Source organism: Coloeus monedula (genome assembly GCF_965178545.1).
Source record: "Coloeus monedula genome assembly, chromosome: 1".
NCBI classification, from domain to species: Eukaryota; Metazoa; Chordata; class Aves; order Passeriformes; family Corvidae; genus Coloeus; species Coloeus monedula.
The window spans coordinates 69,645,241-69,660,464 of NC_138781.1; the positions used below are offsets into that span (position 1 = coordinate 69,645,241).

A 15,224-nucleotide genomic window follows, 5' to 3' on the forward strand; every position below is an offset into this window, starting at 1 on the left:
ACCAGAGAGTGGTACACTATATCCAACTCATCATTCATCATCCATCTTTACATTATATTTTCCCTTCTGAAGCAGACCAAAGGAAACTAACAACTCCCTGAGCTAAAGGAGTATCAGGAAAGTATGAAAAAAATCACCCATTACTCATATGCAAGGCAGACTACAAGGAAGCTAACAAGTAAAAAACCTTGCGTTTCCACAACTGGCTTGCTCCCAGCTCACATCAGCTAAAATTAGCACCCTATTGAATTTACTATGCGCGCGTGCGTAGGTATGCTCTCAAATTAGCCAGTTTGTTAGCTCAGCATCCTCCCACCACAAAAATGAGCTTGTTCTGGCCTCAGATTTTGTAAAGTTGCAAGAAATCCTTCTATTCATTAAAGCAGGACCAAGCTCAAAATGTTACCATGTCTGAAAACACAGCCACTGATTTAACAATGTACTGTACAGTGGATTTGGAATAGATACTTTCCATTTACTATGAGAAACATGCTTTTCCAATGATTGTTTTATAATGTTAATTTGTAAAATGTCCCTTTGAAAATTATACTTGCAGGTTGGAATCTCTTTTGCTGAACTGTCACTCAGAAAATTTGCCATACTTGTCAGGAAAAGTCAAAATACTACTACTTTAATATCCCATTAATGTTTTAACCGAGTTCTCATAATAGCTCCAAAGGATGAAATGTTCAATTTAAAACTGTAAATCTGTTTGTCTGCCTGTCAAAACAACACCAGCTCTTGCTATGTCTAGCACCAGCAGCGGATTTACCGAGCAGATTTCAGCTGCTAGTAGTCTAAACTAAATGTACTAACCAAAGAAAATTAAAATAGAAATAACAGACACAGACATTGACTGACAATGCAGGAGGTTTACAGGAGCCAGAAAACTTCCCTGAGTTAAGCCCATATTCTAACGTTGTCTCTCAGAGCATAGAACACATAAACATCTCCATTTTTATGAGTTTGCCCCCACTGGCAAAGTGGGGACATTAAAATGTACTTAACTGGTGAAGACAAGAGCAATGAAAAATGAGGTTAAATGATATCAGAGACTATTTCTGTTCTCACAGAAGTCAGGAGAGTTTTCTCACTGTCCTTTGTGGGTATAAACCTCTGCATTGAATGTGCCTCAAGACAGAAAGGACCTTTCAAGTTGTCACTGTTGTTATTAGCAGCACACAATGTTCCTTCAGTGTGAAAACATCAGAGATTTTAAGAATAGATGTGACTTTATGAAAACGTGAGATCTTGTATGACATGAGCTATAGACACAAATAGTTCCTGCATTAGGCCAATTGTGGCTGTCTGACTTGATGTAAATATTTTAGGAAGATACTTCAGTCTTGAATTAAAGCTTTATAGATCGACACACAGAGAACAATTTAAATAAACTACCTCTCAGACAGATGTATTGACATATTTAAATGTAGATACAAATACTTGATGAAATCAGAGATCAGGAAAGCGCACAAGTGAATTGCATGAAATCTCACTGCTAAGTGGTAGCTTTGAACACTTCAAAAGTAAAAGGAAGGTAGTTCTTGTGTATGTCAAAAAAAATAAAAAGCAAGCTAATCCTCTCATCAGCATTAAGTAACAATACGACATTACTGTAACTTGCCATTTTTGAAGATTATATGCTTCCATTTAGAACGACTATATTTCTAGCCCATATGGTTGCTGAAGATAAGGATGAAAAGATGAAAAGAATAAAATGAAACTTTGGATCTTGGTTATGTACCTTGCCCAAAAAGTAAGCCAGTTTCCCACAGATACAAAATGGAAAGAAAATGTTTTGGACTAATGATAGTACATGGGTACCACACAGCAGCAAAGAATCCAGAGAGCTCCTGTGCCTGCAAATCTCCTGGAAAAATCCAGGGAAACATCTGTGGAGGATGACATCACACTAAGCTAGTAAATCAAAACATGTAAATTGTTGAGCATCACATTTCCAGATTTTTCTTTGGTATCTCCCCTTCTCATTCCACTTCCTATTTCCCCCAAGTGAAAGAATACACTGTTGACTGCAGCTGTCTGGCTGTGTTCAACAACAGTTTGGATGAGCCTTTGAGCAACCTAGTCTAGTGAAGGTGTTCCTGCCCATGGCAAAGGGGTTGGAAGAAGCTGGAAGTAGATAATTTTTAAGGTCTCTTTCCAATCCAAACCATTATATGATTCTGTGATAGCCTAGAAAGCAGGGCACATCACCAGCATGCAGTGCTCCCACCTGCTTTTTTGGAGAGGTGTAGTGGCAGAAAGCAGGAATGGGAGTGCCTATGAGGAGGGGAGAGGAGGGAAGGGATCTGGCTGCTCCTTTGGAGCCAGATGGTGGGCTGGTGAGAGTCGTCTGTAAGCTGGGACATGACAACATGAAAACAGCATCGATCTTTAAGGTAAGACATATGCAATGCTTTGTTTATCTAAGCAGAATCCTGGTATATTTATAATAATTTATTTCAAACTCCCTCTATAATTTTGTCAACAACATGCATTCATTTAACAAGAGCAGTGACAAAGCAGGGAGGGTTTGGAAGAACTCTGAAGATACAAAATATGTCTACCATGAATCTGCAGCAGAACTTACATTGTGAACTAAAGTCTCATGCTCACTTTTATAAAGACAAACCTCCTCACTCAAATCTCAGCGCTGTTCAGTTTACTAGAAAAATAATATTCCGGTTAAAAAAACAGCAGATGGGCAAACAAGGTTAAGGGCATTTAATTTTGATTGCCTCTCCTCCATGCCAACACATTGCTTTGAAGGGACTGCAAGTGTGGGAGGGGAACATATGTGCATGTGGATTGTGCATCTCAGAGAGTATTTGCTGGGGAACGAAATCTCTCCTTTCTTTTCTCCTTCTATGCACAACAGCTCAAAGGTCCGCTCACTCCAGGGGTGGTTCCACACAGCTATACTGGGACTGAAGGAAGCAAGTGGAAAGTCATGTTCTGCATGCAAACAGTGACTACAGAGCCACTCCACCAAACACTGCTTCAACCTTTAGGCTTCAGAGACAGATCAGCACCCACTGAAAATTATGATGGAGGCTTCAGGCAGCTCCATGACAGAGGCTGGAAATAAAGGTGTACTTCAAGAGCACCCCAGAAGTTGCTTGGACCTTGCTGGAGTGCAAACCAGGGCTTTGAATGGTTCTGTCGAGGTGGTTTCTCAGTGACCACTGACAGAACCTGCAGCCATTTGAACAATGACTGATCAAGTCAAGCAAAACTCTCGAACCTGCCAACAATGTTTCTGTATCTCAAGATAAACGTGAAGAGGCTCTACTAATATCAAAGCATAAGACTCTGGAAAGAGAGCTGATCTGGGTGAAATTCTGATACTGTCTTAGGGACAAACCCGTGGCACCTCTGGAAGATATCAAGACAGGTCTACCACAACTGGCCTCTGAAATAAGTGAGAGCAACTTAGAAATTCATCTTCACAGACTAAAAATTGAAGAGCTATGCTGAGAATCTGAAACTGATGACACAGAAAAATAAGCAGCTTAGTATTCAAATTCCTGCATCTCCAGATGAAGGCAAGAAACTGAAAAAGCTCTTTAAGGAATGTGGAAAGGATGGAGTGAGAAACTACAGCAACTTGACTGATAGGCAAATGACAGACTCAAATAGGTGCTAAATGGACCTTAGCACAGACCCTTTAACTCAAGTGGGTATTCCAAAATGAGTACTCACTATCAGAACTGGCAAACTGCAAGGGACCAACATACGCATAGATCTGAAACTTAAATAACAGCTTATTCCTTTCTGCTGTTTATGGCATTGCCTTTTCTGGGGGTGAGACTAGGTGTGCTGCAACAAAAGAGCCACCAGAACATGGAGCCTCCTGGTCCATGCTATGGAGCACAGACCTTGAAGGAAAGGTGATGTTCAAGATGTAACTATTCCCATGCTTTGTCTGAATAAAGTCAGCTGCAGTTGTTGAGGTAGCATGTAATACAAAGCCTCAAATCCATGAGAGAAAAAACAGGTTTTTCCTTGAAGCCAGACAGAGAGATACCTTTCTCGGAAGAAATCAGGAGAAGAGACTGGCAGAGACCTGCATGCCCTTAAGAAGGTCTGGAAGTATAAGTTCAGGATTGATTTGTTATCCTGTAAACAGCCTGCAGAGACAATCAGTAACCTGTTTAAAATTTTACCTATTGAAGAAATAGGTACAAACAGTACACCCATCTCCCTCTTTCCTACATGTGCTCATTATGGCTGGGATAGAGCTAATTTTCTTTACAGAGTCTTGTATGGGGTTGTGTTTTGGATTTGTGCTGAACACAGCGTTGGTAACTCAGGGATGTTTTCATTACTGCTGAGCAGGGCTTGCACAGTGTCAAGGCCTCTTCTGCTCCTCACAGCCCCCCCCCCCCCCCCCAGCGAGTGGGCTGGGGGTGCACAAGGCATTGGGAGGTGACACAGCCAGGACAGCCAACCCCAGCTGACCCAAGGGATATTCCAGACCATATGCTCAACAAATAAAGCTGGGGGAAGAAGAGGGAAGGGAGGGGGGCATTCAGAGTGATGGCATTTGTCACTGTTACATGTGATGGAACTCTGCTTTCCTGGAGATGGAAGAACACCTGCCTGCTGATAGGAAATGGTGAGTGAGTTTTTAGTTTTGCTTTGCTTGAGTGCCTTTTGCTTTATCTGTTAAACTGTCTTTATCTCCATCCAGCTTTCTCAGTTGTACTCTTGTGATTCTCTCCCCCATCCCACTGTGGTGGAGTGAGTGAGCAGCTGTGTGGGGCTTAGTTGCCAGCTGGAGTAAAACCTTGACAAGGCAGAAAGTCAAAAAATTGATCAAACATGGGCAGCAGCTTATTCAGAGGGATGAATTCACACCTGACAAACAACCAGGACTGCCTTCAAGCCTGAACTCCAATGAGGCTGAGGAATACATGCATGTCTCCAGGCCATTCCAGACCACCCTGTAGTCTGAGGACACAGCAATAGCCATGAATGAGAAAGAGAATGAAGAAATTCCTCTTCCATCTTATCCAGAAATTTATCATTGATCCCTTTTGGCTGTGACATGGCAAGAAGCAGTTACTGGAAATGATGGAGTCTTAGCAGCCTGAGAGACCCCAGGATTGGTAGGCAATACAGAGTATACATCAGGCCATGAGATGGTCCTTTTGGAAATCTGTCATCCATTTTCTGGCAAATCTTGGTGCTGCTAGAGTTTGTCACCAACTTGAGTTCCCTGAACATTTTCAGAAGCAGAGGGGGAGAGATTTAGGTGGCAGTCAGCATTACTGACACGAAGTATGGAGACAGCCAAGTTAGTTCCACTAGTCTTAACACAATGGAGGTCTTGGTGGGGCTGATGTGCCTAGGATCCAGAGTGCTGTGACAGGCAAAGAACTGCTGCAACGGATAAAGCAGGAAACAAAATGCTTACAGCACTTCAGGAGCTGGATTGTTTCTGAGGATGACCAAATCAGAAGCCTCTGTGGTAATCACAAGTATTTGAGAGAACTTGACTTGTCTGGAAGGGAAAAGACAGAGACACATCCTTGGGATGGCTTTCTCAGGATGGCCAGTGGCAGATTAAAGATAAAGCAGTTGCATTCACCTGAATGCTTTCCAGCCCACAATACCCACTGAGTCCCACACCAGAGAAGACTTTCACTGCCTTCTCAAGGAGAAGTTTTGTGTAGTTCAAACTCAACATCCCTTCCAGATTTTAAAGAACACCACATGGAGCAAGACCTTCTCTATCACACTAATGAAACCCTGTACCTGTGTCAGAAGTCAAAATGCAGCCCCAAAGCAGGGGCACACTCAGGGTGTAAAAGAGCGAGCATTGGGAGATATCAGCAAAGATAAGGAGAAGCATGGTTTCTCCTCCTGAAAATTCAGAGTGGCAATTGGGCAGCAGAGAGAAAATGAAAAGACATGAGAATTAGCCACCTTGCACACTTGCTGAGCAAGAAGCTGAGCACAGCCCCTAATGAACATATTTCTGGTCTCAAGTGATCATTTGAATCAAGGCCGTTTGAATATCCATAGTGGACTATCACTTCAAAAAATAAAAAAGCAGGTCCTCCAGTTACAACTTTATATAAATAACCAAGGTGCAAACTTGAAAGCTAGGTCTGCCCATTTACTGGCTCATCTGTGCTTAAGTCCTACTCTAATTTGCACTTAATTGGATTACTATAGCTAATGGCAAAATGAGGTGTTAAATACATGTATTTCTGTAGTCAATTAAATTCAACTTAAATCCCACACATGTATAAAGTTATGACTGATCAGTGCACAATGCTACTAAGCAGAAACTCAGCATGATTAAACTTATGAAAAACTCCTCCCCACAAATACATTGTGCCACTGACAGCTTCTCTGACAGAGCAGTAATTAACTTATGATAAATTTCACAAAATTACATTTCTTAATCATTTCAGATAGGAAATAAACAAATCTAAAGTGATCTAGATGAATTGAAAACCAAAATAAATTAACCAAGAGGAAAAACACAATCATACTTCCCATGAATCTGTACACACTGGATTGTGATTTAAAATAACTTATGTGAATATGTGCATGTTTTTATTTACTTGTTTAGCTCAAAACATGTATTTTCTTTTTTCAGCAGCCTTCAGAGTGTAAAGCTTCAAATAAATAATTTTGTTTACTTCATATTACCAAGAATGTGATCTATCCAGGCATTTAAGAAACTAAAAAAATCCCACAGTGGCAGAGGACAGTTTTAATTTGAAAAGAGTAACTTTATTATCTCCGTTATTTCTATATGAGTTTTTGATGTAAAAATTTATTTTTCAATTTCCAGCCATAGGAATTTAGGCTAGAAGCCAAAAATTAAGTCAAATCCCTCTTTGATTCTGAGATGGTGAAAGCTGAGTGCTACCACCACATAAACCTTTCTAATCCCATCCCTTTCAGAGTACATCACTAAGTTTACACTAGAGAATTTATCTTCCTTTATGCAAAGATGTTACTGGACCACACATGAGAACAAATGCCTGAAAGCAGAGGTTAGCTCGTCTTTAGCTTGAACAAGTTCATCACAAAAAATCATCCAGAGCAATATTACTTTTGTGAGACCAACAGCAACAAGAACAGACAGCTATACCTTATGTGCCAAGTTTTTCATGTTTGGATGACAATACCGCTTATCTATGATACACTAAACAGAAATACATAAGAAATATTTAATGGAAGGTCTAGTTTGTTAAAAAGTCTCTGCAAACATTTGAAGGTCTGCTCTCTAGCCACTTGCGTTTTTTCTCTTCCACCTTTTACAAATGCATAGAGCAACTTCACAGTCCTGGTACTCATATCAGACAGTTTGTATTAAACATCTTGAAATATGAAACCAGCTACAAGTTTGGAGAGAAGAAAGCTGAGCAAAATATGGACAAGATTTATAAAATCATGAAGGCAGTGGATAAGGTGAGTGTAGAACTGCTATTTCATAATTCACAGTGCTTGAGCTAGGGTGCACTTGTTGAAAATGGGAAAAAAAATTGGAAATTGAGGAGAAAAGATAAAATCATGCATTTTTAATGTCATTGCTAGTGAACTACAGCAGTTTGATGCCAGAAAATGTTGGGTGCAAACAGCATTTAATCAACTGTACTCATAGATAACAGCTCCATGAATGTCTAGATAATAAAGGGATGAGGCAGACATCTCTAAATCCAATGTGTGTGGATTTCATAAGGAATAGGCTAAAGAAAGTGACCAGGCTTATGTGCTGTTCTTAAACAGTACGTCCTACTCCCTCCATTGGAGACCAAATGCTGGTTCGGAGAGACTCTGCTGAGATCCACTTGGGTATGTCTTCTGCTCCCTAATCATCAAAAAGTTTTGAAGTTCATTGTTTTGAAAGATAATAAGCCTTCCAGGAAAGAGCATCAACAATTTACAACACTGTTCACAGATGTGTCACAGGCCAGATGGGCAGCTCACTACCACTGAAAGGTAAATGCCTACCCAGAAGAAGCCAAAGCACTGACACCAGACACTAGGAATTATCTCATCTGCCAAATCCAGCAGCCCAAGAGAAGTGAGGGTGCTGCTGCTCCATGCCCCCAGGACCAACCAGTAGCAAGGCTGAAAATGTCTTCCCAAGAGGGACACATACACAGCTTAAACACATACACGCCAAACATACGTACATATATATGGCTGGACATACAGATCCTGGACAGACACTCTGAGCACTCCTACGTCATCCTGCTCCTTGATCCGGCTAAGCCCGGCAAATGTCCACTGATGGAAACATATGTATGCATCCAAGGTGGATTTCACCAGCAGCTTGGCTCACAAACTCAGCCTGCCCAGTGGCAACCCAGTCTCCCCAGTTGCTGCACCTGGACGCTATCAGCCCTCAGGGTTGCAGCCCCGCTCCAGTTGCTGGTACAGAGCATTGCATACACAGCCAGAACTGTTCAGGACTTCCCTGTTTCCTAGAGCCCTCCTTCTGTGTGGAGATATTGAAGAGACAGGACAGACTGTGATGGTCGGGAGCAGAACAAGCCCAGACAATTGTCCTGGCCAGCCCCTGCCAGCACACAAACTGACCCTTTTATTCAGTTATCACTCCACTTCCCAGATATGTTCCTTCCTGTATCACCTACATTGCTCACTCTCTCCACCTTTTGCTCATCTCCTAGACATTCCAGGTAGTATGACCTGAGCAATCCCCAAAAGCTTTTCCCCTGCACCCTGCAGTGTGTCCCACACCCCCAGCTAGCAACACTGTTAGTCCAAAAAGTGAACTGCAGAGCTGTTCCCTGACTGCGCATGGTGATGGTTTCACTCCCAGACATGGGCTGGGGCTCTGTAGGCACAGGCCTGAGAGGAGACTGGACAGGATCTCTCTTTCTCTGTATCCTTAATTTGGGTTTCTTCCTGCCCCTGTGCTCCTCTAGGTTGTGGAGATGACCACTCGTGGCTCTCCCATGATGGGCCCAGTAGTAACCTGGGAAAGTTCTGTTTGGGTTCCCACTCTGTGTCTGGGCATCTCCACAGTACGTAGATGAGATTTATCACACGACCAAACAAGTATCACTGCCGTCAGCCAGTCCTGAAATGCAATGACTTTCCACCAGCTTTCTAAGCCCTAACACACAGATTAAATCTGCCACAGGTCATCTGTTTCTTAAAATTAGCTGTGATGATCAGTCCCCTTCCTCAGCATCTGTTGGAAATCATCACATATTGCTCACCATAAACCAAATACGGTTATTAATGATTAGATAAATCACATAATGAACTAAGGGTTAGCACAGGATGTAGTCAGCAATGTGCAGGTCCCTGATGCTACAGCATCTCATCAGCGATCTCATCAAGGTCAAGGCAGCTACTTGAATGGTTAAAACAAAGCCTTTGTGTCTCAGCTGAAGTGGGACATTACAGACACAGCCCCTGATCTGCAGACAGACGTGCCTGGGGCCTCATCCAGTGCCCAGCCCAGCCAAGTCTTTTCACTGACACAGGAAGGCTTTGGACCAGCCTCTAGGATCACTATACTTCATTTATTTTCTATTTTATTTTGGGGGGTTGTTATTACCTCTCTGTTGGTCTTCTGTTCCATTTAGTTGCTTTTGTGCTTCTTCAATTTTGTCTGCAAGAAACAGAAGTCACTGTTAAAATACATATATAAAAAAGGCAAGATTGTAGTGTGTCATTTACTGAAATCAGTCTTGAAATATCTGTTTATATGTAGGAGTGATATCATTCATGCGTAAATATGTGGTACATTATGAGTAATACAGCCATATAAAATTTTATCATGTTTTACCAGGGAGGCTATTGACATGTTAAATTACATGGAACCACAGAAAGAAAAGCACTGGCATCAGATCTGCAGTCAACAGCTAATCCCACTGTAGCTTCCTACCATCTATAATAATGTGTGCAGTCAGGGGGCTCTTTGGAATAGGTGTTATGGTGCATTACAGAGTATTTTAATACATTTTTGAAAAATGTTGTTAGAACAAGTCAATGTTGCATTAAACATAGTGAGAGGAACAGCAAACAAGATTTGCTAAGTGAAGCAATGGAGCCAATACTGTCACACGGGAGCAGCAGGGGGCGAGTGGTGGCCCCCACCTTATTCCTCTGTGAAGCTACCAGAAATTCCCACATGCACAGCAGGAGCAAAAGGAGGCCCTGAGTCTTTACTCCCAGCCTGTCTTTCCGTTCACCTGCTGCCCCTCAGACATACTGGTGTTGGAATGAGAACTGTGCTTCTCCTGCTGCTGCACAGACGGTCCTGTGGGAAGGGGGGACCTCATTCTGCACGTGTGCGTGTTTGTCTGAGCAGAGCAAGAAGCACAAAAAGGAGCAACTGGAGTGAATAAAAACTTGAGAACGATTTTCTTTTGGTAGCAAACAGTCCTCTGAATGGGTTCAGGATAAAAGGCTGTGTTGGTAAGAAGCAGCAGCACTGGGAAAGGCTGAGCTCTCTCTCTGGATGTTCTGAGCATCAAACTATGGCCTGACTGACCAAAATCTGAGCTTGGAACATGGCTTTCAGATCTAAATGATCATTTCCTAAAAAACCTGTGAAAACCTTTTTTTATTGTATTTTTTTTTTCTTTTCCCCTGGTGGTGTCAGTTTTTATTGAACTAAATTGAAAGAACAGAATGTAACTGGATTCATCCTAAACCTCTCAGACTCTATTGGTACAACTCAAGAAATACCAGACTTCATGGCTGCCATAAACAGATGAAGGACAGCTCTGCAAAGTCCTCACCTCTTTCTTCACAAGCATGGAGGCTTTACTCAGCCTGACTTTTACTCAGCCTTGCTATGCAACACAAGGTTTCAAAAAATGGCCCTTTCTTCAACACAATTCTTAGTAAGTGGGTTTAAATGACTTCTCTATTATTTATCAGCTGAACCACTCAAGCATGTTGGAACCATTTGTTCACAGTTGAAGTCTGATATTGTTTCTTGATTATTTCCTCAGTAGAACCAAATAATTATAACTGAAACAAACCCTTCTTGCAGCTTTTAAGACTGAGTTTTGTTGAGCTCACTCTGGTTCTGCATTTCTGTTTTTCAGAACAAGTACCAGATTTCCTTTCCCATTAAAGCTCAGTAACTTCTCTGTCGTACATTGTCCCAGAGGATGAACCAGAACATCTCACAAGGGTGCTAACCGAGCAGACTCTCAGAGCTTCTCATGAGAAAGACTACTACTGCAATTTTAAAAGCCAAACTTCTTCCTGCTTCCTCTGGGGTTAGTGAGACATACACACATATTTAAAGGAAAGTTTTATCACATTTTCTTTTGTGCTGACTTACTGGCTGCTGAAGAAAAACACAAACAACTCAAAAAGAGCACAATCTTTCACCATCTCTTTACCAAGCCAGTTATGCAGGCTTACTTTAAACACAGAAGACTCGATATTTTCCTGAATTATAGCTACAGGTGAAATACTAAATGTGTTAATACTTTTTTTTTGTAGAAAGGGCTGTAAATAACCATTTCTAACAAAAATAAGAGGAACTGTAAACAAAGCATCTTTTATATACATGTGCCACTAATACTGTCAGAGGAAAATGTATCTAGCAATCTTACAGTGTTTTTCCAGACTGTTGTTGCTTTACAGAAAGGTGATAGAATAAGCAATTTACAATGTTGCAGGACAGCTGTTAAAATACATGAACACACAGGAAAAAAAAAAGTATCAACAAATTACCCATGTAAATGGAGCTGCAGGTTTTACCTAAAGGCAACAAGAAATCAAACCCATAGTCTGGCTATCAAATTCACTTCCTCTATGCTTAGAGATATATTTAATGCAAAATGTATGGTGTTTCTGCCTTCAGAGTAAATGTTTTGTCAACAAAACTTACACCTAAGTACATAGAAAACTGTAGTTTCATTATTAAAATAATTATCTGCATATTTCCCATAAATGCTACAAGAAATATATGCATTTGAATTCACAATCATCTTACTTTTTCGAGAAAAATTACTAAAGTATATTGGAATCATGCTACATGAGATTGTCAGAAAGATTAAAGGCTTGGATTTCCTCTACTGAATTCTCTCTCTCTCTTATTGGAAAAAAACCCCAACAGTTCCTATCAATAATTCCCAGCCACTTCTTTGTCAGACTGTAATCCCAAACAAAGAACCACAGATAACAGGAATAATAGCTAGGTAAACAGGTGCTTGGTACACAGCCAGAAAGTCTCCTACACTTCCTGCGTCTCCTGAGAGGTTTTCCCCAAGGAGTTCTATTTGCTGTGTATATTTCTTCATACCTATGGCGGTATCCCTGTGCAGAACAGTTTTGAACATTGGGAACACTGAAAAATCTCGGTGGTGGTGCTGGAAACCAAAAGCAGTGATCTGGACTGTAAATGAGGCGTGGGTATTAACATCAGTCTGGGGCTGTATGTTTTGTTAGGGCCTACATCCTCCCAATGGCCAGCATCACACACTAGGTGCTCTGGCTATTACACCGAGGCATGTCTAAACCTTCGTACAAAATCTGTGGCAGCTGCTTCCTGCCCTGCTGCATTTTACAACTACAGATCCTACACAGGCAACTGCCTGACAAACCGCTGTGTTTCAGGCTGGAGGGAAGAACTGGGTTATCCCTAAGGGCCATGGAGCAGGTGGCAAGAGCAGGCTTAGAGCCAAGTACCCCAGCAACACCAAAAGGCAGCCTCCCCAGGTCTTCTGCCAACTCGCACGTACGCCAGCAAGAACTTGCTAACTACATCAAATTTATATTATCCAGTCGTCTCCTTCTCTTGTGTGCCATTAAATTAGCTGTTTGTCAAACATCTTAAGAAAAATTATTTCAGACAACATACCACATTCTGTCATAATTACATTATAGGTGCTCTAATGGTACACACCTTTGAAAATGCTTTATCATCAAAAATACAGCACACAAAAATCATCTGTAAAGCCCAGGAGGAACTGAAAACCGAGAAGTCCTCTATTAATTGCAAATAATATTATCCAATCCAGTAACTGCTTGGTTTAATATTATTTCAGAATTAAACCTGTAATACTGTCTAACCTGAACATTTTACAAAGGAAACGTTTCCTTATCACTGGAATATTATCTACTTCTAGGATAAGAGAAAGCCATTTAACTAATGGAAATTTCTAATACATTTTAGGTATGGCACCCTCTTCATTTCCCCTAAGTCCAGAATAGTACATATCTTGACTACTTTACTATAAGACCTATGCTAATGGCCCCAATATTCAGCAGACAGACCCCTGGAGTAGCACACATCTAGAAGCAAATGACAGTGAAAGACACACTCTCATTGAAGATGGGACATTTCTCACCAAGTGCTTACTAGAGGGGAAAACATGGAGCTGCAATGAAAGAGGAAATCATCATATGCATCGCGGTAGAGAATGGAGATTCCATGTGACAGCAGTGCAATGAGCCACAGAGCCAGCTCTGGGTTATCCCAGGCAGGTGCATGCCACAAAAATGCAAATCACATGTAGCATCATATAATAGTTTTATTTATATATTATACATATAAAATATGTATATATACACACATACCTGCATGTGTGTAAAAGAAAATGAAACAACTTGTGCACAATGGCTTTTCTTACTCCAGCATGAAACCTTTTCATGTTATTCTCCAACACAGCTCTCCCAGCAGGTATCTGCTGTGTGGAAATATCATCACATTCCTTGAGGTTTTAAATATATAATGTAACTGTGCTTTTTAGAAATGCAAGGAAGGAAACTGGCATGCAGTAAAATATGCTTCTTGTTTTACACACCTCCTGCTGTGATAGATCATTACAAGGATACCAACAGTCTGAGTTAGATATGGTGGTGCTGTGGTGGGGTTTTAAATGAAAAAATAAACCAGATTTTTCAACAGGTTTACAGTCTCTATTTTTGGTCTTCACTGAATGATATAACCTCACAGATTTTAATTAAGTCACAAATAAAATTTAATTTACAGGGTTTTTTTAAAAGATAACATCCCATTTAACGTATAAAACCTTGAATATGTCTAGTATTCTGTGTATTAGATATGCATCATGAATTTTCAGTAAGATTTTAAAGGCCTTACTTATATGGTAAGTTATGGAAAACAAAGGCTTAGGAATTTCAGCAAGGAAAGCAGAAATACTCAGAAGTGTGAGGTTTGCAAAATATAAAACCTGTAACTTCTGACAGCAATTTAAGCTGGAGCACAACATATTTTCTAGTTGGGTGTTTGTTTGGTTTGTTTGTGGGTTTTGTTTTGTTTTTTATAATCTCTCTTTTTTTTTCTCTCTCAAGTGTCCCCAGAGCAGCACAATGAGATGACTTTGTCCTGTTGAACAAGTCATCTGCCCCATACAGTGACAACACCCAGAGGAATGAAATCACTGAGGAAGACCTACTTTTAAGCCTCCAGGAAAGCTTACAGGGGAGTGGTGGGTGCGAAAAGTTCATTAAGCTTTTGCAAAACATCCAAACACGAGTATTTTTCATTGCACATATTTGCATGTGTCTGTATCACTGTAAATAGGAGATTTTTTTGGCTTCTCGTTTACGATGTATAATTGCTGCTTTAAAACAATAAAAAGTGTTTGGTTTTGGTTTTCTTTAATCACACATACTCTGGTTATGGACAAGTGGAAAATCAGCAGATTTCAGATTTAGACCATTATGGATGCTGAGAACAGGCTATGACATCAAAACTTTTAAAAATACAAGTTTATATCTTGCCTGAAAGGCTAGAGTTATATCTTCAAATATTTAACCAAAACAACTGGAAGGAAAATGTCAGCATATTTTTTCCCTTCAGTTAAAGACAAGAACAATTCTCAGGCCTTAGGCCTGAGTCATCCTAAAAATACCTCCTGCAAAACAGCTTCAAATGGCAGCAGATTTTCTTCTTGCTTTCTCATAAATTGCACTCTCTCTTACCTTACTGCATCAGGAGACATTTGAAAAGTAATTTAGAAAATCACTTTGCACTGGTTTTTAGATGGACACAAAGAAATGTCACTTCAATTATTTTTTCTTGTATTGATCATCTAGATCAGGGGCAGAAAAGAAAATCAAAGTGACAAAATATTCTTCAGCTGAAGTACATTAATGCAATCAGTCTGTATGCACCGGGCAGTATTACTGAAAACAATTGTCAGCGGGTTTTTATTTGGGGGAGACAGGGATGTGCACAGCTTAAGAAAAACACTGATGAAAGTTCAAAACGCTGTATTTTCCACTAC

The 15,224-nt window shown here is 40.6% G+C and overlaps 1 protein-coding gene across 6 annotated transcripts in view; it reads right to left on the minus strand.

Moving 5' to 3' along the window:
- HIVEP1 (HIVEP zinc finger 1) overlaps nt 1–15,224 on the minus strand; it is a 121,509-nt gene that overhangs the window by 42,058 nt on the left and 64,227 nt on the right. For 5 of the 6 annotated variants that reach the window (XM_082288203.1, XM_082288206.1, XM_082288205.1 and 2 more), the window contains exon 3: nt 9,560–9,613. The exons of the other annotated variant lie outside the window; for it this stretch is intronic. In XM_082288203.1, coding sequence (XP_082144329.1) covers nt 9,560–9,613 — 54 coding nt within the window. The remainder of the gene's footprint in view (nt 1–9,559; nt 9,614–15,224) is intronic. 6 annotated transcript variants of the gene reach the window in all.